Source organism: Paramormyrops kingsleyae, chromosome 21 (assembly GCF_048594095.1).
Source record: "Paramormyrops kingsleyae isolate MSU_618 chromosome 21, PKINGS_0.4, whole genome shotgun sequence".
Taxonomy (NCBI): Eukaryota; Metazoa; Chordata; class Actinopteri; order Osteoglossiformes; family Mormyridae; genus Paramormyrops; species Paramormyrops kingsleyae.
In genome coordinates this window covers 14,661,399-14,688,967 of record NC_132817.1, presented here as the reverse complement: position 1 = coordinate 14,688,967, position 27,569 = coordinate 14,661,399, and the positions used below count along the sequence as shown (strand labels likewise).

The 27,569-nt window shown below is 43.4% G+C and overlaps 3 protein-coding genes across 3 annotated transcripts; all 3 read right to left on the bottom strand.

Moving 5' to 3' along the window:
- Window positions 1–519: 519 nt before the first annotated feature.
- sugp1 (SURP and G patch domain containing 1) lies at window positions 520–8,419 on the bottom strand. The gene is made up of 14 exons (XM_023798131.1): window positions 8,326–8,419; window positions 7,415–7,577; window positions 7,028–7,131; window positions 6,433–6,684; window positions 5,786–5,909; window positions 5,469–5,572; window positions 4,444–4,567; window positions 3,778–4,091; window positions 3,325–3,431; window positions 2,985–3,162; window positions 2,791–2,897; window positions 2,347–2,492; window positions 1,797–1,926; window positions 520–1,103 (listed from the first exon to the last, which is right to left on the bottom strand). Exons 1-14 carry the CDS (start codon window positions 8,342–8,344, stop codon window positions 1,077–1,079), a joined length of 1,899 nt encoding a protein of 632 aa, XP_023653899.1. The 5' UTR covers window positions 8,345–8,419; the 3' UTR covers window positions 520–1,076.
- Window positions 8,420–13,431: 5,012 nt separating this feature from the next.
- On the bottom strand, window positions 13,432–16,715 carry LOC140581530 (uncharacterized). Its single transcript, XM_072704465.1, has 2 exons — window positions 14,576–16,715; window positions 13,432–14,476 (listed from the first exon to the last, which is right to left on the bottom strand). The coding sequence occupies exons 1-2, from the start codon at window positions 15,346–15,348 to the stop codon at window positions 14,011–14,013; spliced, it is 1,239 nt and encodes a 412-aa protein (XP_072560566.1). The 5' UTR covers window positions 15,349–16,715; the 3' UTR covers window positions 13,432–14,010.
- Window positions 16,716–19,041: 2,326 nt separating this feature from the next.
- Window positions 19,042–26,050, bottom strand: LOC111836546 (follistatin-related protein 3-like). The gene is made up of 5 exons (XM_023797911.2): window positions 25,574–26,050; window positions 24,516–24,701; window positions 21,647–21,862; window positions 20,750–20,977; window positions 19,042–20,639 (listed from the first exon to the last, which is right to left on the bottom strand). Exons 1-5 carry the CDS (start codon window positions 25,638–25,640, stop codon window positions 20,602–20,604), a joined length of 735 nt encoding a protein of 244 aa, XP_023653679.1. The 5' UTR covers window positions 25,641–26,050; the 3' UTR covers window positions 19,042–20,601.
- Window positions 26,051–27,569: the final 1,519 nt, after the last annotated feature.

Genomic DNA, 27,569 nt, shown 5'->3' with positions numbered 1-27,569 from the left:
AGGCGCATTTACATCCATGCAACAATTTCATTACCTTGTGAAAAGTCTGTATGGTTTGCGAACTTTCCCACGCTTTTGATGTATCTATGTTTAGGTTTGTAATGGAATAATATAGATTTGCTGTACGATTTCTTGCGTGAGCGTGACAGTCTGAAAGCGTGAGTCATTCCAGATGCGAGAGAGCTGGCAACTGCAAATAACCATTGTAACATATTTGCAACGTGGTTACCAAGACGGATTTAAAGAAGGGTATAACAAAAATGAGACTGACAGCCATGTTTAACCTTAGTTATTTTCACTTGCCGTTCACAATGCACCAAATTCTCAGGACAGCTTTCTCACACATACAGCACAATATCAGGCCTGTGAGTGGAGGTTAATGTGTATTCATTGGCAATCTTGCTAGTCACGATTCACAGTTCATCTTCAATATTCATGAATTTAGCCAGTAAGTCATCTCCAAAACTACAGCGCAAACTAGCCCCAGTGGGAGGAAAAACAGCCATTCATAAACAAAGGGACCAGGAACCATGTTTTTATTAAATCGGCCACATGACATATACGGCAGATTTAATAATGCAATTAAACCTAAAAGCTTGATATGTAGTACTAAACACCCACTTAAAAATCATATATTGTATGGAAAAAATTATAGGTACATTCACTTGGTGCAAACTGTCGTTTTGGTTCTTGAAACATCTTGAATACTGTTAAACATCAAATAGCACTGCTTAATATTAATTTAAACAGATTGTGTCTGTGTTTAAGATTAGCAGTTGTGCGGTAAAAAGTGTGAATGTGAAGTCAATCGCCATGTGTGGGAGACCAGCGTGGCTCTATAAAACACAGGCCAAGCTGCTCGAAAATTACTGACCTTCGACTCTCCGTGTCACGCGAAAGAAGAACTTATTTAGACATCTTCTTGGGTAACCAGAGAAGCCAGGGATACTATACGCTTGTCTTTACAATAAAAGCAATCACAAATCCCCTTTTACCGCAAGCTGATTTGATTAGCTTCCTTAACCATCTCAGTTTTTGACACAACTGTAAAAACAGTAACTGTATTGCTCCTTGCTTCAATAGTAGGGTCTTCTTGGGTTATTCTGAGGGGAGGGAAAAAACAGTAATCGTTATACATTCGCCTTGAAATGTCAAAATTAGTCCTTCAATATTTTCCAAATAGTCCTATTGCCTCTCTTCTCCATTGTGGTTCTTATACACCACCTTGTGGCGACATTCAGTATTACTTGGTGGAAACAATTTCCGCCTCTTCATATCCCAAAACTGCTAATACAGAACGTCACAATAAGTCTAAAATCTATCATGGCCCTCGATTCCAAATCCAGTTCTCCCAGGTAGTCAGTTTAATAATTACTGATTCTGATTGGCCAGAGGCTTCACACCTGACTCACAGGTAAAAGCAGGCTGGAAAATCAGCAGGACCTGGCCAATGAGGACTGTGATTTGAATAGCCCTGCTATTGGTCATTTTAAGACTCTGCTTATCTGGGTGTTTTTGAACTGGGGGAGGAAACCCACAGTAATCTGGGAAGCCCACAGAAATTACACACATTAGCGAGGGCAAATGGAGACCGTAAGTTAAAGTCCTGGCATAAAATTGGTTACTATTTTGGCTGCATTCAGGAAATATATTTAAAATGTGATAAAAGCAACAATGTCTTTTTGACAAAGTTTAATAGTTTTTACTGAATATTTTGAGTCGGCAAGTGAACAAGAGCACGTTGCCCATAACTATCCCATGATGCTTTGCAGGCGGCCTCTGTAGGGTCGAGTTACCAGTGGGTTGGGCCTGAAGCGGTATGCCAGCATCATTCGCTTGCGGAAAGCGTCATACTCGTCATCCTGGTTCGTCAGCTCGGCGGGCCGGTCCACCCCAAACCCAGCGCCATCGATGGCAGTCGTGCCCCTGCAACATGCCACAAGAGCAAAGAACCCCAGAATGAAATCCCATCTTAAAAAGGTTACTCATGCTTTTAAAGTACAGCCTTTCCCCAGATGAAGAACGTCCAACTTACAGTCAACTCGTACTTACAAACGGACTGCCATAAAGGACATTATATAATAAATTTGGGTTAAATACAATGGTTCATAACAAACATATGCACTTTCTGACGCTCATGAAAACATCAGGCGGCTTCAGCACTGTATGTATTCACTTTCATTATTACTATATAGTAATAATTATTATGATGAACTCTATTATTATTCCAACTTACCTACAAATTCAACTTAGACAGACTTGTGTGACATGTTCATAACAGAAGTACAGGCAGCCCCTAGTTTAAAGTGCAATACAGATGGAGGAAAGGAAACGCAGAGGGCACACCTGTGCACTGGGTTCTTGATTCCTTGCCCGTCAGAGCCGAGGCCGTCTCCTTCCTTCCAGCCCATCTTCATCAGCATTTGGAAGCCGATGTTCTCCACCGTCAGCTTAAATTCCTTGTACTCCGAGTAATCGGGATCCCGCCCCTCCTGCATCCATACGCAGACGGTATTATTCACAGACTGGAAAGCTTTGCCATTAAAAGCAAGTTCAGGCAGTTTTATCTAGTGTCAGGACACGATTTCCTTACTCTGTCACACACATATATGACATTATTTAATAAATACTGGCAGTTGGAATAGGTTCTAATTTAGCATCAGTTAGTTAAATGTTTTAGTTTATAGTATATATTACATTTCTATGCATATAAAACAGTCAACAAGGGCTGACTGTATACAAAGAGCACTGAAACACACACCATCCACCTTAGGCACTATCAGGGCTCACCTTCAAAGCTTTGAATGTCTCCATGAACTTCTCCAGTTCCTCTGGAGGCAGGAAGTCACCTATGAAGTGTTTGCCTTTGCCCATCTCTGTCAGCTGCTCGGCCCACTCTGAAGAGACACGATCTCCGTTGCTCTCCAGAAACAGAAGCCGAAAGAGAGAGAACGGGAGCCAGAAGCGACGGGGGTCCTTCTTACCGCGCGTCTTCTCCATCTCCATCTGCCGCAGTCGGTGCTCCCAGGTCCCTTTCTGTGCGTCGACCTCCTCGTCGCTGTCGTACTCGTGCTGGTGGTCACGCACAGCCTTCTCCCACATCAGCTGCATCTCCTGCATGGCCCGCTTGTGCTTCATGATCATGTCGAACATCTCCTGCATCTGAGCGCACAGGGGTGGGTGGGGTATGTCAATGACCCTTACTGCACTACTCCTGCCACAACAACCACATCAGTTGCTTTTCACAGATACATACACCTGTTGCCCTTTCACCATCAGTCTTCACAGTGTAACTGACCCATCTAGCTGCCATCAAGTCCATACCTCCTGCTGCTCTTTAAGCTGCCTCTTCTGGTCTTCAGAGAGCTCTGTTACTCCCACCAGGCCAACAGGCTTGCCTTTCTTGTAGCCTAGGCCTCTGAGCTCCTGAGCTAAAACAGACACAGATCAGTCACAGAATGCATGTTACGCAGATCCCTAAGAAGCCGGAGAAGTCATCACAGAATCAGTCTATACCCAGTCACTCAGTCTTTATACTTGTTGGTCTAAACCAGTGTTTCCCATCCCGATCCTCAGGGACCCACAGACAGTCCATGTTTTTGCTCCCAGACAGAAAGTCCACATTTCTGCTCCCTACAGGGAGCTGGAAAGGAGCAAAAATATCGGCTGTCTGTAGGTCCCTGAGGACCGGATTGGGAAACGCAGGTCTAGACAGATCCGATTTGTGGAAAGAGGGAAGACTGTAGGTGGCAGCAGCGAGGCGGGGGATGAGGTTACCAGAGAGGGTGGCCGTTTCCGGTTCTGGGTCTGCCTCAGCGGGGATTACTACAGAAGGCAGAGGCATATCCACACGATCCTCCTCCGAGCCCCAGCGGCTCTTCCGCTTCCGCTTGCTGCTCGCGGGCTCGGCATAGTGGGCCGGGTTGCCCACGCTGGCTTGCTGATGAGGAGACGGTCCTCCCTGCCGCCTGCGTCCCGATGCAGCCTCCGCAGTGTGGGCCGGCGGGCTCTGCCCCGCCTTGGCCTGACGAAACTCCTCCACCTTCTCTTTGTAGAAGCGGTGCGCCGCACTGTGGGGCTCGTACAAGAACCTTCGCAGGGCAGACAAGTTCATCCAGGCCTTACTTAAACCACAACTGCTCAGTCTCCTCCTCCTAATCCATGACTGCTTTCTTCGGTCAATAACCGAAAGACTCGAGAGGTTTCCGAGGTCCTGCATTTGCCACCCCGTGAGCAAGCAATCTACCAGAAGGCTACATAGACGGCATACAGCGTTACACACAAGTCAATTCAGATAAAAGCAGATTCTAAAGAGCAGTAACACTGAACAAGGGTACAAGAGCTTAACCTGATGGCTGCAGGTACAAGTGGATGCAGGTTCTACACCTTTATTTAGCTAAATACCCCGTAAGCCATCATGACTACGGAGAGCGGGGGTCCTACCTGAAGGCTGGATTGTCACGGTTATGCTCGGCAGCGATGGTCTCCACCTCCGGGCCGCCATCGGCCACAAACTTAGCGAGCTTCTCGGCCACCTGCTGCGTCTCCTCGTCCACTGGGGGGGAGACTTTAAGCAGTCTATCAGTACTGGGGTTCAACTCACACAACTATTAGGCTGCCATTTAGAGTCTACAGCGAGTGAGGGATGAGAAAGGAGGGGTGGATCGCAGGCGGTGGGCTGAATGGGGGGAGAAAAAAAATGCAGTTGCTACGCTACATTTATTAAACACGGAGCGTCGTGACCCTTATATATGCAGGACTGCTTCACTGTCTCATCACAGTCGTATTAGCTTTGCTAAACCTTTACCCTAAGGCCACTGCGCAAACACGAAGCACAAAAACACCCGTAACTGACGCAGGAACAAAACTATGATCTCCTTAGAACTGCAGTGTCACCCTCTGACGTAAATGTACAGAAAAAAAAAAAAAAACAGGCATTAAAAGTTCACAGATGTTCCAGTTTATTTTGTCATCATTTGCAAAACCCCAGTTACAGTAACCTATTTTCATAGCTGGCATTTAAAAGCCCAAATTAAGCCTCCAAAAAAATATATATATATATATATATATATTCTAGAAAACATCTAGCTAGGTTCCTGAAAGTCTATTTTTAATGGGTGCTGCAATACACAGAATGCATTGTCATGATCGAGGCCAAATTCTAGCCAAGCAGCACATCGAGCACTTTCCTGCAGCCTGGCCTGCCAGCATTAGAAATGCTGAAATGTTTCACTGTATGGAAAACGTTTGCTAAGCAGAACTGGAAAAGCCACAGGGCAGATTTTACATTAGCGGGGATCACAGCGAAAGCGGCCGTCGACAAGGCCGGAATGTACGAAACAGCCATTAAGCTAAGAGGCGTTCTCATAGGAGACAATCTCGATCATAAATAAGCGTGCATGATTCCCCAAAGCAAGTCATTAAAAAAAAAAGTGTGAAAAACAGTTCTCTCAGACTTTCAGGCTTACCAAAAGAACGAGTAGGGGCTGCAGGTTTGGGATTTTCTTTTCTTATCTCTGCAACTTTGCGTCTGTAGTACAGATAGTCCCGGCTGTTCTTATCATACAAGAACCTGTATAAAAGCACACAGAGAAAGAGGAATGTAAGTGGTTTCGTATGTACATTACTTCTGGTGATTACTACGGTAATAACCCTAGTGAATGGGCAAGTCTAATTCTGCCGGTATTTGTCCTTATATATCCTAATAAATGCTCCCCCCTGCAGCCATCCCTCGCAGTGAGGGTTTCACACAAAAGTCAAACAGACACAGGGACGAATGACTCACAAGAACAGGGGATTGTCCTTGTAATCCTCCATGGCCTTCCTCTCTAACTCCGCCCCCCCCTCCGCCACAAACACCGCCATTTTGTCCAGGACGGTGCGCACCTCCGGGTCCTCTGGGGGGGAGACTTTAACAGGCTATGAGTACTGGGCCTCTGTTTGTACACACATACACACAGAGCTACACCATCACTAGGAGTTATGGGGTCCTGTTGGGGATTAAATAGGTACAGAGGCTCTTGCTGGTACAGAATCAGCAGGTCAACATAACAGTGCTTTCAGAATCATCCTCTAATTGCTAATGACAAGCTTGCTTACGCTAGGGCCAGTTCAGCTTCAGTCTTAAACGAGCGGCCTAAAAAGTGACTGCACAACTAATAGGCATGAAGGTCCACATTCCAACCACTGGTTATGCAACTGTAACACCCTCATGTAACCTTTTATATGTTAATGAGGGAGTAATTTCATTGCTATTTATGTTGTGCCTGTACAGGCGAATGTGCTTTTCCCTACTGCAGTGTTTCCCAATCCGGTCGTCAGGGACACACAGACAAGGATCTGGGAGGGAGCAAAAACACGGACCGACTGTGTGTCCCCCAAGGACTGGATTCGGAAACACTGCCCTACTGTAAGACAACGCTAATGGGCTACCTTTGACCTCCAAGAAGTGGGAGTCGTCCGTCTCCTCATCATCGTCGTCCGGTGAGACGAAGACGCTGGGTCGGGGTGGGCGTGGTGACACCTTCTTGGCCTGGGAATAGTTCTTGAACTGGTTCAGCATGCTGCTGATGCCCAGACCGGGCCTCTTCCCAATAAGGATGGTCTTCTTCTGTGCTGGAGCGCCACCTGCAGATGGCCCCACTGAGGACGATGCAGCTTGGTCTGAATCACTGCTAGGGGAACCTACAACAGACACAGCACTTCTGTGTAACTCAAAACCATCCTCATCCCAGCACGAATCCACCTCATTTTCCATACATTTCACTTTCGCATAAAAATCAACCAAAAAACACAAAACCTAAAAGATGATATTTAGAGTGTCGGGTAATGTCATCTCATTTCTCTTATCCAGCAATTCACAGCAAAGACATACCAAGACAACCTTTAAGTTACCAGCATTTAACAGATCTTCTGCCAGTTGCTAATCTTAAAGTTAGCCAATTTTCTTGACGTCAATAACTTTCACCTTACGAAGAACTAGGGGAACTGTGTATAACACATCCTACTCCTATCGAGGACAATGTACCCAAATCAGGACTTGATTTCTCTTTCTGCATCTTGAGAAACTGCTGCAGGAAGCTGCCATCATTCACAAACTTGTTGGATGTTGAGGCTTGAACACTGGGTGCGCTGTGGGGTGAGAGTCACATAAAACATATATACCAACCAAAGTAAGATGTATTTTTTATTTTCTATTAAGATGCTTTTATAATTTTCTATTAACTTTTATCTATGAGCCAGGTACATCTCTCAAAAGCACAAGATGAAAAATGTTAGGTATCATCGTATATACAGCATGATATTTTCACTAAATGAATTCACATTCGAAATTGCAAAATACTGTGACATTTTACTCCCCTGAAGCACAGCAGTTGACATCACAGAGCACATTGTGCACTATTTGGATACCTACCTTGGTGCTACTGGCTTGTTAGGTGTCTGAGGGTAATTCTTGGCTTGCTCTGCCATCTTGGCCTCAATCTCCCGCTTCTTCTGTGCAATGAGTTCTTCCTGCCGCAGAATGTTTGCAGTCATCTTGTTCTTTTGCACAGGCTTTAACTTCCACCCGGCCCGTCCTGGTAGTGAAACGTGGAAAACACTCACACACCCTGTGCACATCTGTTAGAAGCTCACAATGCTGCAGTGCAGCCACATAGCTTTTTAAGACGCTTCTGTTATGAGACCCTAAATATCAAAATGTGCAACTGCTTGCACGCCCACTTTTCCTCATGACGAACATGTAAAACCAAGTAAAAGTCGTAATCTCTCTTTAAACGGTATCACCCTCGTAAAAGTGAGTTTAGTTTTTTGTTGACCACTAATTAAAGTTGGCAAGACATTTTTATTTTATAGATTTTATCATTGCGATAAGTGATCGAATGACTAAGACAGGAACATACTGAGAAAGAAATAATAGTCATCTCATTCAGGCAGGTCTCCTTATCTGCGGTAGTTAACGGCGAACATCTATCGCCGCACAACTTCTGTCAGCTGTCAGTTCAAATCGATTATTAATTTTAAGAAATAATTACGACCCTAGCTGAAAAGACATACTGCGCTGAATCATAACAGACCAAAGACGGAAATTAGATAGTAGAGGACTGGAGTAAATAAGGATTTTGGTATGCGATCACAATTACACCTAGCAGTACAGACTGGTAACAAGTTAGCTACGGATCAGGCAAGGGTGGGTGCTACGGCCCAACTAACCGCCTCAAATCAGACATTAGCCAAAACTCACAAGCCCTCATCACATTTTTACGTGACTCTACGGAAAATTATTATACTAATGACTATTATTATTATATATTTTTGATAATTTACCAGTCTCGCTCGTCTCCATCGTTGCACTTATTTCTGCTTAAAAAAATAATAACGTAACTTCCGGCGTACGTTAGATATTCTTCTTCTGCCATCGCTCATTTTAGTATGATGAGAGTGCTAGCGCCATCTATCGCAACGGAGGGTAGTGTTACCGCAACTTTTACTTGTGTAACAAACAGCCCGGTGATGGTTCTGTATCCATCTTCCAAACCCACAGCTCATTTCTGGAGTATTGCTGTTGAATGGATTACTGTTTCTAAACTGATCTTATTGTGGGAATGTAGGGTTTTTCCCCTGTGATGGAATATTCTAGTTCTCGGGGCCCCAGACAGGTGCCTAGCCCACCTTATGCTACGTCCACCCCTGGGGACAGGCTGCCGATGAGACGGCATCAAATTAATGGTTATGGAAAACGAATGGGCATTGATATTTTTCTTAGCAGCAGGAAACAATCATTGAATATGCTGATTTATAACCCAGTAATAGCTGATTGAAGAGGCTTTGTTTCAGTTAGATGCTTGAAATATCCAGTATTAACAAATGAAAATTTTAAAAAAAGTTTTATTGAATTTAGTGGATGGATGCATCAGCCAAGCAAATACAGTTCTATGCTAGACAGTCAAAGGAAATGTTTAAAGTTTTTCTAGGTAGTAAGTGTATGTTTGCTCAGAAACACAGTTTAACATTATAGCATAGTTAACTTAAGAACAACACAACAAGAATGAACAAGAATTTCTGTGGTTCTCCATAAAGTGACTTGTTGGATGAGTCAATGAGGTGTTCATTTGGCAAACAAGGTGTGTTAGTGCTTGAGTAAAATAATACATGGGTGTATTGGGCGGTTGTGGCAAATACTGGGCTGATGTTAGGAGAGGTGTTGAAAGGGTTAACTGAAGCTCCTGACTTGTATCTGCATGATTTTGCACATTGTGATGCTGACATATGATTGGCTCATTAGATATTTGGCTCAGTGTGCAGTGGAACAGGTGTACCTAATAAAGTGGCCCATGAGCGTACGGTATTTAGCATCTATATACATAAATCACAGGAAATGTCAGTAAGGTGAAGAATAATGTGAAAACTAAAACAGATGGAATACAGTTTAAAAAACAAAAGAGCCAGTGAGGAGGGAAGTAGCTATTATGGGTGAAACAGGCTTTCCTGGGACCAATTAAGCTCCCAGCCCTGTTAATGAGTGTGGCTTAATTTCCAGGGCTGCCCCAGAGGACAACTGCAGAGTCTGTCTTCTCATGCAGTCTCTTGGGAAGCTTAGGGATGGATCAAAGGAAGTGGTTGGAGGACCCCTCTCCTGTAGCTTCTCGATGTACATTCACATCGTTATACCGAAAGCCATAGAAGATAGTTTAGGGCGGAAATTTATGGTGTGCCGACACGCCATTAATGACCCTGGAAATGCGTCATGGAAAACTTCACACTGCTGACTAGTATAAAGTTGGTAACATTTTTTTCTTCTTGAAGTCATTTTGGTCTTGCCCTGATTGCGTTTTATGAATTACCCATCCCAACATGCTCCAAGATAATTAGTTAGTTCAAGGTGACGGTGTTGAGCTAGACACTCGTGTTTATCTTCAAAACAAAATATTTGTGCAATTCGCAGTCGTTTCCTGAAAAATGCATCATTAGGGATTCTTATAGTTGGATAGTGTATTTAAGAAGGTGACAGCAGGGCATTTTGTGTTTGCTTGTCACGTACAGGTCTTCAGGGGAGCCAGAAGCTGCGTTTTGGAAGCTGCAGCTGCATACGCAGTAAAGCATTTTTATGAGTGGGAACATCACTGAGCTTCATTAAAGCTTTTAAAACCAAAGCGGCTGCGGAAATGTCGTCAATGCACAAGCCATCAGATGTATTATATTAGGTCTGACATTCATTAAAACACGACCGTTCATGGCTGGTCTCTCTTACATAAACAGGAAGCTCAGGAAGCCGCACACTGCAGCCTGAATTTAATGTGACTGCTCTGATTGGTTGCTGTGACTACATGGCGTACCTCCCACATCACTGATTGGCAGGGTGCCGGGGGTTACAGCCACTTAATCAGCCAATCAGCATACACCAGAGACCTGAAGTGTGGTCTGTTTTATGTGGAAAACTAATGGTCACCCAAACACCAGAATGGGGAAAAAGGGTGATATAAGTGATTTCAAACCTGATGGATCCTTCGCGGCCCAAGATTCACTGAGTGGGTTTTTCTTTTGACCTGCGAAGGACACAGTGTCCACTGAAGGATTCAGCCCCTGAATTGGGACATAAAACACGGGAAGGTTGATAGAATCGATGAGTCAGAGGAAACTGCGAGTGTCAGTGAAGAAAGCGACAGCTCAGCAGTCACAGCATCCTCGTGAAACAGAGATATTGTGGATAAATAAGGTAAAAATGCTTGAAGTATCATCCAGTACAACATACAGAGTGCAAGCTCTTCAAGTGACACATCAACACTTAGTCTTGCAACTTCCAAGCTGAAAACACACACACACACATATGGGCCTTTTTCCTGTGTTGGGAATTTTAAGCAGAAACAGAGCCTTGACATAATGACTTCAATTTTATTGCGATAATGATCAATATCAAGTGATATGAAAAACATGATTGTGATAGTTCTGCAACAGCACAAGTGGTCCTGGACCCAACCAGAAGGATCTGACCCCCCCCCCCCCAGCATTACGGCGAGTGATACAGTACGATAAAGCGATTGTGTCTGACAGGTATGTGTGTGTGTGGTTAGATCAGGGAGAGGAAAAGTGTTGTTGAGAGGCAAATAGATTTTTCTTTCTCTCTGTTCGTTTAGCCTTAGTAATGCCACAGGTCATTTAAAAACTGATTTTAAAATGTAGTTGAGTGTAGAGTGATTTTATCTCCAAACAAATTGTTATGGGACTGGCCCACCTGATTTTTACTTTATAATTTCTGCCTCCGCTATCGTCGCGATAAACTGTTTTCCATATCGCCTAACCCAGCTGTATGTGAAGCCCAGGTCCCCTGCAGTCCTGGGTTTATTAATCTGCTGGAAGTGGATTGGAATATAGTTATTAATCCATTCCAGCGATGACAGCTGCACTCTGCGCAACCCATTAATCTGCAAAGGGCCTTTGGAGTTTTCGCCAGACAGATGTCACCTGGACAGGAGCAGGCAGATGGTTTTCCATGAAAACATCGTCCCCGCAGTCCTTCATCTTTGTGGCACAAGTTAGTCTCTCCTTCCCTCGGCAGCATGTGAATTCAGGATTTTCGGCATATTTGTTCTCTGTTCGATCAGTATGTCCCAGGTTAGAGTGTGATGCAGGGTACACTACAGGCCACAATTCTTCCCAAAGCTTTTATGAGAGTTTTCTCATAAAAAAGATGTTCTCAGATTCAGGAGCAGCTTCTCAATACGGATGGGAAGCGTCATCGGAGCGGAGGCGGCTCTCATCGGGAAGACGACCTTGCCAGATGAACGCAGGCTTTGCTGAAGGTCATCATCTGGTAGGAGAAGGGATGACGCACGGCTTTGTGAGGCCATCTGGGGCGCGGTGGGGAAATGATTATGACTAGTGCATCATCTGCACGTATATAACAGCGTTTGATATGACAGCGATGAAGGAATGCAGTGGTCAGTGAGTCAGCCGGCAGTGTGGAGTCACTGAAGCATTGGGTACAGAAACTGTACTGCCCACAGAAACATGGGTTTCACTGTGGTCACGTGACGTGGGCCACGCCCCCTTGGGCAGAACGCGACTTTGGGTTACTGCATGATGTCACACATTCGCTCGTTCTATAATTACAGCCGTTTTCACACCCTCAGGGGCCGTGAACATGCGGAAGCCTTTCACCGACGCTCTGCATAGCCTGTATATTACAAAGCCGGTAAATCAGTCGTGGTATGTGTTTGCAAGGTATTTAGCATTGAATCCAGAGGCTTTACTTGAAAATCCTGATGCTCCTGTCTTGATTGCCTCATTGTATACACTACACACAATATAAAGTTACAGATCCAGCCACTTAAAATTTCCCCTCCAGTCTGGCTGGCAGCCAAATCCCAGCCAAGTTCCTTCCAAATACCAGCCGGAAGCTAGAGCCCCCCTTCTTCTAGGGGTGGGCCTATATTTGACTATAAACCCGCCCATTCATTCACTTGCAGGGTGATACCATTAGATGGCGCTGTCTTTACAAAAACTTTACTTTTCTTTTTACAGGGTTAAATGATTGAATGGTCTTTGCTATGACTTAAAAAAGCTCATTTTTCTTTTTAATTTATTTTATTTACTTATTTTATTTTATTTTAATATGCTTTATTGGTTTGTTTATTGTCTATTCTTATTTATCCTTTGTACAGCACTTTGGTCCTACAGTATATTGATTTGTTTTAAAGTGCTTTATTTTAAGCATAGTCCACAAATTTTCAATAGGGTTCAGTTTGTTGGCTTTGGGAAGGCTGTTCTGACGTGTGTTGTGATCATTGTCCCTGTATCAACTGTCCAGCCATTGATTGTTGATACTGTAACTGTTGATTGATTAAAGAATTTGTAGGTGATTGGGAGTTCATGATCCTCACCTGCTGCAGCAATCAGAATCAGAATCAGAATCAGCTTTTATTCGCCAAGTGTGCTGGGGCACACAAGGAATTAGTTTCCCACAGTTTGATACTCTCTCATACACAAACAATAAGTTAGAGCTGGGCGATAAATCAATTTAATTGATTAATTCGAATTTACAGTTCAGGACGATGTGTTTTCATGAAATCGATTTTATTACTTTTTTTACACACAAGCGCCAAATGCGGAACTAATGCGATGCACCATTCCTCATGGGTAAATTAACACTGTAGCAGATTCACTAACAACATGGCAATGACAGGGGAAAAGATGGCACATGCCCAAAGAAAGGTGTTGCTACTTCTTTAATATGGAATTGTAATATAATATGTCAAACCCAATGGCATAAAGTATTTACTTAATACTAAGCTGACATGATAAAATTATGTGTTTTTTTTCTATTATTATTACAATATTACTTATTACTTTTATTTATAAGTTTGAGGGTGTATTGTGTTGTTGCCAGTTTTAAAATAAGCTATAGAGAAACCTTTCTAAAAGTGTTCACAATAATAACTGACACTTTATTGATCCCCGTGGGGAAATTGTGTTTATGCCTCCCTCAACTTGATCTTTGAAGAATAAGTTGTCTGTGAAGGCCACCTGTTGGGGCCTTGCTCAAGGAGCTGCAGACATGCTGAGGCTAGGCTTGAACCAGTGACCTTCTGATTACAAGCACACAGCTTAGCCCACTGAGCCACACACTGCCCCTAAAGGTGTGGTCTAAAGTAAAAAAAGCTAAATAAAGTAGTTTGATTTTGTGTAGGGGAGGGGAGAATCGATTGAAATCGGAAATCGGAGATTTTATTTTTAGGCCATATCACCCAGCTCTACAATAAGTGACACTTTAAAAACAAAATACCCTATACAAGAAATACTGTACAAATACAGTACAATACAACACACATACAATACAAATGTGAAAAATTATAAATATACACAGGTGAGTAACACTGTGCAATTTTAAGGTGCGAGGTATAGTGTAAACAGTTTTTGTAAACAGATCTGTAGCGTCTGCCAGAGGGGGGTAGCTGGAGAAGATTGTGTCCAGGATGTGACGGATCTGAAATGATTTTAACTGCTCGTTAAAATCTATGCTCGTTTAGCCGAACTAAAGTCCACAAACAGGATCCTGGCATAAGTTCCTGGACGGTCCAGATGTTGCAGGATATAATGCAGCCCCATATTCACTGCATCATCCACCGACCTGTTTGCCCGATAGGCAAACTGCAGGGGGTACAGCTGGTGTCCTGTAATGTCCTTTAGATGGGCTAAAACCAGGCGTTCAAAGGATTTCATGACCACAGACGTCAAGGCGACAGGTCTGTAGTCATTCAGTCCTGTAATGGTGGGTTTTTTGGGGACCGTGATAATGGTGGAGCGTTTGAAGCAGGAGGGAACTACACACAACTCCAGAAATCTATTGAAGATGCGGGTGAAGATGGGAGCCAGCTGATCAGCACAGGTTTTGAGGCAGGAGGGGGATACACCGTTTGGTCCCGGGGCCTTCTTGGTTTTCTGTTTCTGGAACAGCCGGCTCACTTCCGCTTCGTGTATTCTGAGTTCCAGGGGGGAGGATAGGGGGGTGAGAGGTGTGATGAGGGTTATTGTCTCTGGAGTGGGGTGGATGGGGGGTGTGAATCTGTTTATCTCAAACCTGCAGTAGAAGTTGTTCAGCTCGTCTGCCAGGTCTTTGTTTGCTTCAGCGGGGGGTAGGGGTCGTCTGTTGCTGGTGATATCTCGCAGGCCTCTCCACACTGATGCAGGGTCATTGGCTGAGAACCGTTCTTTCAGCTTCTCAGAGTAGCTTCTTTTTGCCACTTTGATCTCCCTGGTCAGCGTGTTCCTGGCCTGCCTGTACAGGGCCCTGTCACCACTTCTGTAGGCATCCTCCTTGGCCTGGTGAAGATGTTGCAGTTTGGGAGTGAACCATGGTTTATTGTTGTTGTATGTGCAGAAGGTCTTGGTCGGGACACACACATCTTCACAAAAACTGATGTATGATGTCACAGTGTCTGTCAGCTCATCCAGATTATCAGATGCAGCTTCAAAGACAGTCCAATTAGTGCAGTCAAAACAGTCTTGCAGTTCCTGCTTTGCTGCATTGGTCCACTTCTTCACAGTTTTGACTACAGGCTTGGCACGTTTAAGCTGTTGCCTGTAAATTGGAATAAGATGGACCATACAGTGATCAGAATGTCCTAAAGCTGCCCGGGGGACAGAGCGATAGGCATCTTTTAAAATGGTGTAACAGTGGTCCAGTGTGATGTTGTCCCTGGTGGGGCAGTCGATATGCTGTCTGTGTTTAGGAAGTTCCTGGTGTAGATTCACTCTGTTAAAATCACCAAGGACAATAAAAGGGAATAGGGATATTTTCTTTCCAGGGGGGGTGATCTGGTCGGCCAGCGTGCATTTACATCTGAAGCTCATTTACATCTGAATGTTGGTGGTGCTGATAGACTGTGAGAATTGTATGCTTTGAACTCTCCAGTGCTTTTTTAATACCATTCAGTGACTGATGTTGGGAAGACAATGGATATTTACTGTACACCTCCATGTCTCCTGGATTACTGACCCCAAGTCATTTCTGCTACATGGCTTTACACTGTACAATATTTATATTTACATTTAAAGCATTTAGCAGACTTATCCAAAGCAACGTACAAGGTATCAAGGTACAATAAGCTGGGTTTAGAGGAGCTTACAGTTTTGATGACGAGTCCGGCTCTGTGATGGAGAGATGTTAAAGTGTTTTCTGTCTTGTGATTTCTTCTATTTCAGGGGCTTCTGGTGTGTTTAGCCGTTTAGATGGTGGACCAGACTTCACGAAATAGCGCTCTAATGTGACTAGCCTTTTTCTGCGTATTGAAACTTTTCAGAAATGCAAGACTTTGCCAGTGCTTTTGTTCACCACCCGAGCGTATAGTCGTGAACAGATGTGAAATTTTGGCCAACTTTTTCATTGAAATTCGATTTGTATGTGTTCAGAAAAATTTGTGACCAGAGGCTTTAAAAGTGTTTATCCAAATAGGGACCTCAAAAAATGTCCCCAAAAGTAGGAAAATTTCAGGTTTTACTACACTTTGGGGGCAATTTGGTCCTCAAATGTGATCTATGCAAACCCACACACAAACACACACATACTACCAGTCAAAAGAGATGTTAATGACTTTCACACATTCAGTTGACCCCCCAGCCCCCAGCCCCACCACTTTTCTTGTGCTTGTGGGCAGTTCCTTGCTCAGGGTATTTGCTATGGTGAACTTTCATGCACTTCCAGGGTCCCTGTGTGGCTCAGTGGGCTAAGCCTGTGTGCTTGTGTTCCCTGGATCACTGGTTCAAACCCAGCCTCAGCATGTCAGTCATGACTATACAGTGTATAAATGTTTTTGGTAGACGATCATACTTTTTTTCCACTATAGTCTTCTGGTTTCTAATTTACATGCCAACAACAATTTTGACTGGTAGTGTGTAATGACTGTTTAGTAGTGTTTATTTAACCGACTGGCTTGATAGTCAGAATATGGAATAGTCTTCCTGATAACATAGTGCAAGCTGAATCCTTGAGTTCCTTTAAATCAGAGCTAGATAAGATTTTAACAACTCTGAGCTATTAGTTAAGTTCTCCCTAAGCGAGCTTGATGGGCCGAATGGCCTCCTCTCGTTTGTATAGTTCTTATGTTCTTATGATCTGAAAGCAGTGTTTCTTATGTTAAAAAAATAACCTCACCTTGACCGCTTCAAACATCTGTCTCATCTGTCTCATTGTTTCATTGTGGCCAAGCAGAGAAGTTAATGACACATTCACACATCACCCCCCCCCCCCCCCCCAGTGGATGCGCAGCCACCAGCAGCCTATCCGGCTGTGTTAGCCAGACAGAAAGAAAGAACACACCTTTATTCTCCACAGTAAACCTTATTACTTTGTTTAGACCTGTAATTAGTCTGTCACAAACATCTTCGGTCACTCTCTTCTCCCAAAATAACTCTTGGACATGCTGCTGCTTTGTACCTGGCTTGGCCTCCTTGCGGATGAAATCTTTCATCTTGTGCCAAACAAGCTTAATGGGCTTCAAATCTGATTAATTTTCATATACCTCTCATTGCTTGACAATATCAGTCTTAATACTTTGTTTAGACCTGTAATTATTGTATTGGACATATCTTGGGACCGCCTCATCTCCAAAGAGGGAAGTAAAATAAAATTCTAATTTCATCAATAAACTGACTAAAAACACATTTTGACAGTTTTAGGCCATCTTTGCCTCACAACAGAAACTATTTCTAAATTTCACAGGCCATTTATTGCAGTGTAGTAAGTTTATTAATGAAATTGGAATTTTGTTTAAATATAGGAAAATTGTACTTGCTTAGATTTTCATTTTTTGCAGTGTAGTTACAATACCTGATTCAGGTATCTTACCTGATTTCAGGTAAGTCACTTCAGATTACTGCTCTCCCTGGTGGATGGATAGATCATTGCAAGTACTTTACACACAGAGAGTTGAGGGGTGGATCATGCCGGCCCCCTTTTTCATTACATCATCGTGGGGGATCTCATTACAGTCAAGGACCAGCCAAGAGCCAGTCAAGGTCCTGTCAAGGACCTGTCATGGAAAGTGGGGAAATTTTAAGCGGCTGGATCTGTATAGACTTATGTCATATTTGAGCAATCAACCAGAAATATAGTATACACAGAAGCATTATTGAACTTTAACTGCCGTTTCCATAAGCCGTATTGAAATAATCACTTTGTTTTTGAATGATCAGATCACATATTCTCGTATCAGTATTGTAAACTTTAATGGCTGAAGTTGGATGGCATCGTATTCCACTTTATTTTTTTTTTGCAGATTTACAAAAACAAGGGAGAAGAAATCTTGACACGATTTTTACTGTTTTTTTGTTTTTCTTTTGCACTTTTTATTGTTTAAGAGCAGCATTTGGGTCTGAGTTTAAAAGACTGGACCTGAAGCTAAATCAGATGCTTCTACAGCCTTTCAAGCAGATGAAAACAAGGCAGGAATATTCCATACGAGCCGACAGATCCAAGTCAGAACAGCACCTCCCCTGCAGCCCCCCCCCCCCCCCCCTCGAGCATGGCTTCTTCCCACGGCAATCGAGGGGCCACCTCCCCGTGGCTATGGACAGCCGCATGCCCGTTTGCAGGCCGGATCCCGTGGGGGCCGAGGGGGGGGGGGGGCGGCGAGCTGTTTGTTAGACGTCAGCAGCGCTTCTCCTCGAGGCCTAGAATGCCCTTCATGTCATACCCCCTTTCAAGAGGCGGAGTCTAGTTTGATCATATACGACTCTGGAAAATATTAAGAGACCGTAGCAAAATCTTTACTCAATTCTCAATTTATGGGTATGCGTCTGTGTAAAATCTACATTTTTTTTGTAAACTCCAGCCTGGTTCTTCCCTGTATCTCGCTGATGAAGGGCTTCTTCCTTTTGCTTTATGGGTCTTCAGTCCTGCTTCCAGGAGCCTGATACGAACTGTCCTAGCAGTGCACTTCACACCTGCACTTAATCTTTCCCATTCCTTTTGAAGGGCACTTGATGTCACCCTCCGATTCATGAGGCACTGTTGGATAAGTTGACGGTCGTCTCTGGCATTAGCAATTGGCTTCCTCCCTCTAGCTGTCTGGTTTTTGTCATTCCCAGTGTCTCCTGTTTCACATTGTTTTTGTGTACTGTGGTCTTAGGATTTTTGAGCCTGGAAGCAGCCCGCTGCTCAGAGTAGCCTTCTGCCAGCAGAACCATGATTAAAACAGGATTTAACAATGCAGATTCTTAAAAAAATATGGAGATTCAAAGTGAAATTGCGCAAAGAAGTTTTCCCATGAGGTACTGCATTCTGTATTCAGTCATGTTAAAGCTGAGGTCTCGTTCAGCCATGACACTATTCCAGTTACTGTAAGGACAGGTCCTGTGTTCTATGTGCTGTAAACCCAGCTCTGTGGTCTGGTACATATGGAACAATCTGGTTCTCAAATCACTACCAGGGTGGAAAATGCAACAAAGAACAACATAATTGATCCAGGTTCTCAAAAAAATAAAAAGATCAAAAATGTCAACAGGAAAATGAGTAATGCTGAACTGAACAAGACGACACAGACAGACTTCGTTGTAATGTGTAATTAAAGGGCAATATAAAAATAATTACTTGTCACAATACAATATACCTCTATTAACAAGCAAGTTTACAAGCAAGCAGAGTTAGATTTACAACAGATCTAAACACAATCAGATATTGCTGTTGTAATTTTATCAATTATAACGAAAATAAATCTGCAATAAAAAAAAATCTCTGGACATTTTAATGAAGAAATAACAGTCCACTGAGTGTTTAGTTATCCAGAGACTGCTAACCTTGTGTTTTATAAAAATAGGAGGTATTTTATTTACAGGTTACATATTTACCATCAGGGGGCGGCATGGTGGTGCAGTGGTTAGCACTGTTGCCTCACACCTTTGGGACCTGGGTTCGAGTCTCCACCTGGGTTACATGTGTGTGGAGTTTGCATGTTCTTCCCGTGTCGTCATGGGGTTTCCTCCAGGCACTCCAGTTTCCCCCCACAGTCCAAAGACATGCTGAGACTAATTGGAGTTACTAAATTGCATGTGTGAGTGTGCCCTGCAATGGGCTGGCCCCCCATCCAAGGTTGTTCCCTGCCTCATGCCCATTGCTTCTGGGATAGGCTCTGGACCCCCCACAACCCAGTAGGATAAGTGGGTTGGAAGATGGATGGATATTTACCATCATTTACATGTTTACTCTTCAATAATCTCATCATTTTGATCAGATAGCTTTCAAAAAATGAAATTTCCACACCCCCTTCTTTACTAGGGAAATCGAGTAAAGATATTGGTAACACTTTACTTGACAAGGCACAAATAATATAGTGTCATACCATTAATCGTGTATTAATTACCCAGAAATGAAGTTACATACTGATCTCATGATAATTCATCATTAATGAAACATGATGCATGTTTTATCTCAAGCAATTACTGTATTTGTTACTTTATCTGTTAATTCTGTAAACCTTTGTGAACTACTGAAGAAACAAGTAATGAATAACACGTGACATATTGATCTCATGTTTGTTCATCATTAATGAACCATGACACATCTTTTATCTCAAGTAGCTGCTATATTTATGCTTTGTACTTCAGTAGTAACTGAGTTATTACTAAAAATTTATTCCCTGTCAAATAAAGTGTAACCGAGATCTTACTGTTCCGAAGAGAAGTATATGTTGGTTTATATAACCACTCCTGGTTTAGTGACCGAATTCCTTTCCAATGCCCAAGTCTTTAAGCGAAATAGTCACAGAGTTAAAATCACGGTAGCTTAGGTGTGACTACGACCATGCTCAAAACATTACTTCAGCCTTCTGTTCTCAATTTCTTTCATCCTTTGAACATTCAGAACATTCTATGTCAAAGACCTCTCTGACCCCGGCATTCATAATTGTCAGGCACAGGAAATTTGGTCGAATATGTGCACATTGGTCAGAAAATGAATCTTTGATTACTGTCGTACTTGCGAATGGTCACAAACTGAGGTAGTCGCTGAACAAGGAGTGGTTGATTTCTTTGTTTATAGAAACGGGAAAATATCCAGGCAGTCTGTACTACGTCAATCGCAGGGAATCCAGAGAAGCGGAACAACCAGTGCTACAGGGCATTTTCCACAGCACGTTTAAGAGGGATACCTGTGGGAGACAGGACAGCGTCCAATGAGAGCAGCCGGTGATGACCTCACCGACGTGGTGATGACCTCACTGATGCAGTTAACAAGGGGGGGGGGATGTCCCCATCTTACCCGAACATGGGCCATAGTGACGAACGCCAATGGAGCGCCCACGGAAGCAGGTGGCCCGGCGCAGGTGGCAGGCGCTGGCATAGGTGATGTTGTTGTTGCCACAGATGGACTGCTCTGTGATCAGGGGCAATGGGCAGAGGGCAGTGCGGCACGTGACACAGTGGGCACTCTCTGTCTGGTCTGTGACACAGGTGTGAGTGCCTGGGCACACAACCTTGGAGCAGTCCTCTGGGGGGGGGGGGGGCAGAAACATTTGTTACTCCTCCATTCCTCCTTAAATACGTCGGGTTTTCAGTCAAATTGCCTTCTTATTGTAAGAACAACAACAGCAACCAGTAAACTAACAATCAACAAATCATTATCAATAATAATAATAATAATAATAGTATTCAGTAGGCTCCACGAGGCTGTATCACAAAGCCAGATATTTGGGTTAGCAAAACAACTTTTGAAAGACTGATTTAAGGTAGTCTGGGTCCATTTAAACTGGGGCACCTTAAATCCAACAAGTTATCTAGCTGATCGACAGGCCTCAAGTCTCCTGCAACTCAGAGCATGATAAACGGTGCAAATTTGATGGATGGTTAGTAATAATACTGGGTGACAGTCCTCCTGTAATCCAGCTAACTAGCATCTCTAATTTGCCTAAAGGGTTTGATGGGGAGGGTGTGTGCCCCCGTGGCACGCTGGCAACCCACCAGGGTGTGCCCCCACTCCTCCGTACTGGAGCGGTTCGAAAATGGATGGGTGGATCATGGTGATTATGCTGATTATTATTATTATTATTATTATGATTATAGAAGCTCACCCTTTATGTCTAGCCATATTTTGCTTGAATACTTTGTTTGCCAGTAAATGCTTTTGAAGACGCCATGACTTCCAGAAAGCTCTGCTTACTCTTACACTCGCCCTGGTACATGACCTCCAGGTCCGGCTGGCCCTGGCACCGGGCCAGCAGCAGGGCGCACTCGTCCCGGTAGGTGCTGCTGTCGCTGCCGCACACGGGCTCCCCCCGGGTCATGTTGGTACAGTCCGGCGAGCACGTGCACTGGGGCCGGCCCCCCTTCATTTGGCACACCTTCGCCGGGCCGCAGTTCACCCCCTCGCACGTCTCTGTGAAAATCGCATGTCAGGAACGGCCAGGAGCTCGTCATTCTCCTTCCCTCGAAAGGCGGCATAAAAGTGTTTTGATAACGTCAGTAGTTTCCATTGCGGGAATGATCCCTACAGCTTAAGCACAGTATGATTTGTGAGAAACTGGGCTTTCTTACATTTTCTGAGGAACACGGAAGAGCTGATTCACAGTTTAACTGGTGAGTATTTGCAGATCACACACCCACCCACCCACTGAGATCACATCACGGAAATGAATACACATCCAGACAAACGCCCCCCACCATAAACAAAGCCTTCCAGGAACTGGAGGAAGAATGAGACTGGACTGGAACAGATTTAACAACACAATCTAGTGCCTGGTCAAGGCATGGCTGTAAGACTGTGTGAACGTCACATGGTGGGTACATTACTCTGGTTAGTCACCGATCTCCAGCACCATTACTCAAGTGTAAATTGGTCTTGCCCAGGCACAATCCCCAAAAATCCAGTAAAAAGGGATTAAGTGTTTTTTGCTGGAAGCTCTCTAATATCCTGTTGTTTCCTTGCGTCTGAAGGGCCAGCACTGTCTGCTACAATGCTCAGGACTTCTTGTGGCATTTCTTAACTCACACCAACTGGCAGGAAATGGCCATTTCAAAAACTGCCTATTACATACAGGAAAGTGCAGGTTAAAGGGACTGCATAAGTCTGAGTACCAACACTGCTTTGAAACACTGGATAATGAGAGCATGTGTATGCCTGTTCAGCCGCCTGCTGTATGTCAGTTCCCCTTTTGGCCAAAAGGTGCCGCTGGCCATCACGTTTCTTCTTGCTTCCTAGTGTGTTCTCCTGTTCCTTGGGTTGCTACTAAGCGGGCAGCTGTGTCATCCAGGCTCTTTGTGTCATGGGTTTACGTTTATAATTTAACATTTATGATTACTTGTGTAACCTGTGTTAGTTATTATTTGCTGTATTTCTGTACGATTCTTTGTTTTGCTCCCTTCCCTGTTTGCAGTAATGTTCAGTTACCCTTATTCTAGTCTCTCTTAATGTTTGATCCTTTTGGTATCTGTCGATAGGCCTTATCTGTGCTTCATTAGTCCTAGTCCTTAATGGGCTGTTAATTGCCCACACCTGTCTCTCAATATCATGTGCCCTTCCTTGAGTTTTCAGTCAGTCTTTGTGCGCATTTCTGTTGGTGTGTGTCCTGATTTGCTGCTTCACTGTGTACTACTGTGTACTTGTCTCGAGAGAGGTAAACAAGGGTAGCGTGCGGCGTCGTGACTCATTTTGACCCATACAAGTTCTAGCTCGTGAGTCATATTCCAAACAAAGGTCGTATACCAAACAAAATTTTTCGCATCCAAACAGGACGTATACCAAGTTGGACTTATTCCAAAGCGGACGTATACCGACGTACCACTGTATTTGGCAAATAGTGACCGCCCCGGCAAAATATGACTTATTTTCACCAGAGTTGGAGCAGAATGAACATGAAGCCCACCAGGAAAGTGGATGAAGAATAGCAGGACCCAATGAATACTCAGCGCACCCTTTCAAACCCAAAGCCACGCCCTTCCCAACACCCCCAAGGGAAACTGGGATTTGACAGCAGTTGCTGGCTGTTCAGGTGGCGCCGAGACCTTGAAACAGACACCAACAGAACAGGGATACACCTGCAGCCCGGTGGAGCAGAAAGCAGAGAAGGTGCCTGGAGGTCCCTTGTTAGCAGCCAATGGTCCAGGAGGGGTAGTAGGTAGAAGAAGAAGATGAAGCTGGCTGTTCTGCATTCTTTACTTTGGCTATCGATTTCCAGGTCGACATTATTTACAGTTCAGAAGCCCATTCATCAGAGAATAGATTTCTGTGAAGAATTTCTCCAAGAACATGTTTCCAGCAGAATGCAAGATTTATCTCGCTCCCTTTATGTGGAGAAGATGGAACGATCCCAGAGGGCAGCTCTGGCTCCTGATTCCCCAAAGTCCTCATCGACTGAAGGAACATCCAGAACTGGAAGCACATTTATTTAGAAATGGACAAAAATATTTTAAAACTCTCCTGTTTTCCATTTAGAAATAATGATGTTACTACGGTTTGGGCTTAAATTATATGAAGAAATAACTAAAACAAATACGTTTGATCTTTCTACCTCTCTATACCATGCATAATAAGTATTTTATAAAACACCAGAAAAGCAGAAGACTGTGGGCACAGATACAACTCATTCAGATCAGAATTTAGGATTCACTGGTGGGGAACAGGACGGGACCTATAAATCTAGACTTGCAACACAGGAAGATTTTCGGCCCTCGAGAGATTTGCGTTTTATAAGAATCCAGCACTTTGCCTGTTTCAAATTGGCAACAGCTCCCACAACTCCATGGAAAAAACAAACTATCCTTAACTGAACTTGAGCCCTTGGCTTTCAGGAGTTAAGCATCTTCAGACCGATCAACATGAAATTGTCCAGAATCCCAGGCATTAATCCGCGATTAATAATAATAAAAAGTTAAATATATAATAAATAAGTATTTATTATAGGAGGTCCAGGCCGTACAACCATATGTATATCGGGAGCTATGCGGGATTTAAACAAGTCCTTTCAATGTTAAATTGACGATGTTAATGTGTTCACTATACTGTACGTGGCAGAGATATAATGCGCTCTTACCTTTGCATGGTCTGCAGGGGACCATACCCAGCAATCCAAGTAGGCTGACCTCATTAATGGATGCGCTACTGTTGGACCACGCTTTGTCCAGGCTGCTCCCACCACAGCACTCTTCGAAGCTGACCTGTCTCATCAGCACCATGGCGCAGGCCGGCTCCCTTCCCTGCTGCAGCCAGCAGAGCCCCCCTACGCGGCACATGCGTTACGGAGCGGTACATGCGTTACGGAGCGGTACGGACATACACACGCTACATGAAGTCAATACATATACACATACACCATGATCCCTACATGCAGCATGTAAGGACAATTAATGGAAAACTGTCTTAATTAATGTAACGTTTGGCTAACATCTGATCACAATATTCCCATCTGGTGCCTATTAACACTCCAAATGACTTGGGATTTCACTGTTCACTTTGCCACAGCGATAAACACTCCGTCATACGGCTGCCAAAGTGCTGTGAACGTTTTACGTACACCCGGTAAAAGTCAAACATTTGCATCATGGAGGTTAACAAACAACTGTCAATCCCTCTTAAAAAGCCTCTCTTAAGCAGTTAGGCTGCACTCAGCTCATTGCACACCGCTTTCATTTACCGTTATGTCCCTTTTAATAGAAATGTAAATCAGTTTCAATTTACAATGAAGGATTTTACAATTTTAGAATTAGACCGTAGCATTTATCCATACATCCTATATGATTATTTTAAAAGTTGTTTTATTTCATTGTATGTTTTATAAGGAATGAAAGTAACGTTTTTTTAATTGCCAAGTCCACTCTTAAAACGGCAGGCACACATTTGTGACAATCCCTATAATGCATATACTATAAAGGTTAAACGTTTTCAGATGAATATGAGAAAGGTTTAAGGGTTTCAGCTTAAAACCCCTACTGGGAGGCTCTTTGTAAAATAACAGATAACACACTACCCTAAAAAACATCTGTTTGTGTACCGGTTCACTACTTTTAAACGAACACGAACGTCAATTTGAAAGCCATCAAAACAATAATAGTAAAGTCTGATAACACCAGAAAGATCATATGGGACACTTACCGTTTGTAGCATAATGTCCAATTATGTCACAAAGTATCAGAAAATTCACAGAAAACGCAATCCTCATGTCGGTCTTTTTTTGTAATTTGCAGCTACTATATTTTGAAATTAAAAGATAAGCGTTTTATATAGGTTAGTGCTGGTTAATAACCTATCGCTATGACTTGTTGACAGGTCAAAAAAGTTTTAATCGAAGGCTCACGTGAATGAATGCGTTTAAAGTCGCCCCGTTCTGCCTCTGTATAAATATTTGACCTGCCCGCTACTGGGATTGGTGACGGCTTCAGTGTTTGTAAGAGGGGGCCGGGCAATGCTTTGCAAGTAAGTAACATTCATGAGCATGGAATACAGCACAGCTCGCTAGACGCCAAAGACGCTTGCGGGAATCGTTCCTTCACATATATTTTAAGGAATTGGCCTAATTAAGAAGTTGTATTCTTGGGTTAAGTCCCGTATTTCTTCCGGGGGCTGAGCCAAGGTCGAATCCCAGAATCACCTGCTTGGACTGAGGGTCATTATAGCTGAGAATTGCTCTTTTAGCCGATAGACCACGGGACCTGAAAGTGGTGGCTGCGAGATGATTTCCAGAGCATGTTTATTAACATTTTAAAACGAGAAAAACTTCAACCTGCTATAAATCTACAGTTGGCGAAACGGACGGAGCGGGACCCACACCGTGGGAATCCATGGCCTATACATACATTTCCTGTTGCCTGTAGCTTTCTAATCTGGTGATACCCATTAGGTGTATGACTTAATGTAATAATAGTAAAAAAGTAAACTGTGGGCTTTGCCTTTAGTAATGTTAGATTTAACTGAGATACGTTGCTTTGTATCGGTGTCATTGGTTTTATCATTTGCAAAACGCAATCATTAATAATGTAATAAATGCACCAGTATGAATGAGTGCTCCAGAATAAACATAACAGAAAATAAAAACATCAAGTGCTGTGGATATGACGACCTCCAGTATTAGGCCTATTTGTTACTCCAGAAATCCATATTTCAGTACTTGCTGCATTTATATTTAGGCCTTTATAAACGCTTAGCCTATATTTTTGTTTCTGTTAATATTTAGTAAAGCGTTTAAGTGGCCTATAATTTTGGACACAGGAACGATCGGCACCATGGGGGGGTGACCGTCTGAGGCCCCCTAAAAATAATTACTCAGAGATGCTAAAAAAGACTGCCCCGTGCCCCCGAGAGATGTGGCTACAGGTCGTTTGCCACCCCTCGATACTCAACAGAATAACGAGAAGCAGAAGCTCTTCCAGTTGACAAAAATCTCTAGACTGACCTCTAGCGGCTTTGTTACATACTTAAGTTTCTTGACTGTTTAGGTCTAGTGTAGTGTTCTTGCAGAATGTCTGTTACAGCGTCAGAGATTCATAATTTTAATTAAGATTTAAGTCATGCCAATAACGGGTAAAGGTTGCACTTACTGTTTGTAAATGAACAGATTTAATTTTACTCTGTATATCAAGTACTCTCTGTACATCATTATTTAACCGTATAGGCCATGTAAATATTATGGGTTACAATTTATTTCAGATTCTTGGGTCGTCTTCCTTGGACTAAGCGAATGAACCACCATAGTTTCTCACCACTACATTAACCGGTTTGTATCGCTACTCGTACGTTTTTGGCGTTTCCATGAGCGTCATCCCCGCCCCCAAAATAGCGCAGCACAAACTACGCCCCATATCCGGCTTATGTGAAAACCACGCCCAGTAACTTTGACAAACCACGCCCTACATTTGTGACGATCTCTAAATCCCGATTTCATTGGCTAACAGTACGAGAGTATTATCCAAAGTGTAGCACGTACGCAGTCTTGAAGTGAGGGAAATCCGCCCAAAGAAGGTCACTCCAGCCAAAAATAACTGTTTAATTAACAGCAAATACTAATTCGGCTCAGATATGGAAGATAGGGATTACCCATGGCTTAATGTAGGATTTTAGATTATCTCAAAATATGTATTTTTATAATACTACA

Coding starts and splice junctions, on each gene's coding strand:
- LOC111836546 (XM_023797911.2), bottom strand. CDS start 25,640: ATGAGGATTGCGTTTTCTGTGAATTTTCTGATACTTTGTGACATAATT. Junction 24,702..25,573: donor TGGACATTATGCTACAAACG/GTAAGTGTCCCA, acceptor TGTGCCGCGTAG/GGGGGCTCTGCTGGCTGCAG. Junction 21,863..24,515: donor CCCCTGCAGACCATGCAAAG/GTAAGAGCGCAT, acceptor CGATTTTCACAG/AGACGTGCGAGGGGGTGAAC.
- LOC140581530 (XM_072704465.1), bottom strand. CDS start 15,348: ATGAGCTTCAGATGTAAATGCACGCTGGCCGACCAGATCACCCCCCCT. Junction 14,477..14,575: donor CTGAACAACTTCTACTGCAG/GTTTGAGATAAA, acceptor CCTGGAACTCAG/AATACACGAAGCGGAAGTGA.
- sugp1 (XM_023798131.1), bottom strand. Junction 5,910..6,432: donor CCACTTCTTGGAGGTCAAAG/GTAGCCCATTAG, acceptor AGCCTGTTAAAG/TCTCCCCCCCAGAGGACCCG. Junction 1,104..1,796: donor GCTTCAGGCCCAACCCACTG/GTAACTCGACCC, acceptor CCCTCCCCTCAG/AATAACCCAAGAAGACCCTA.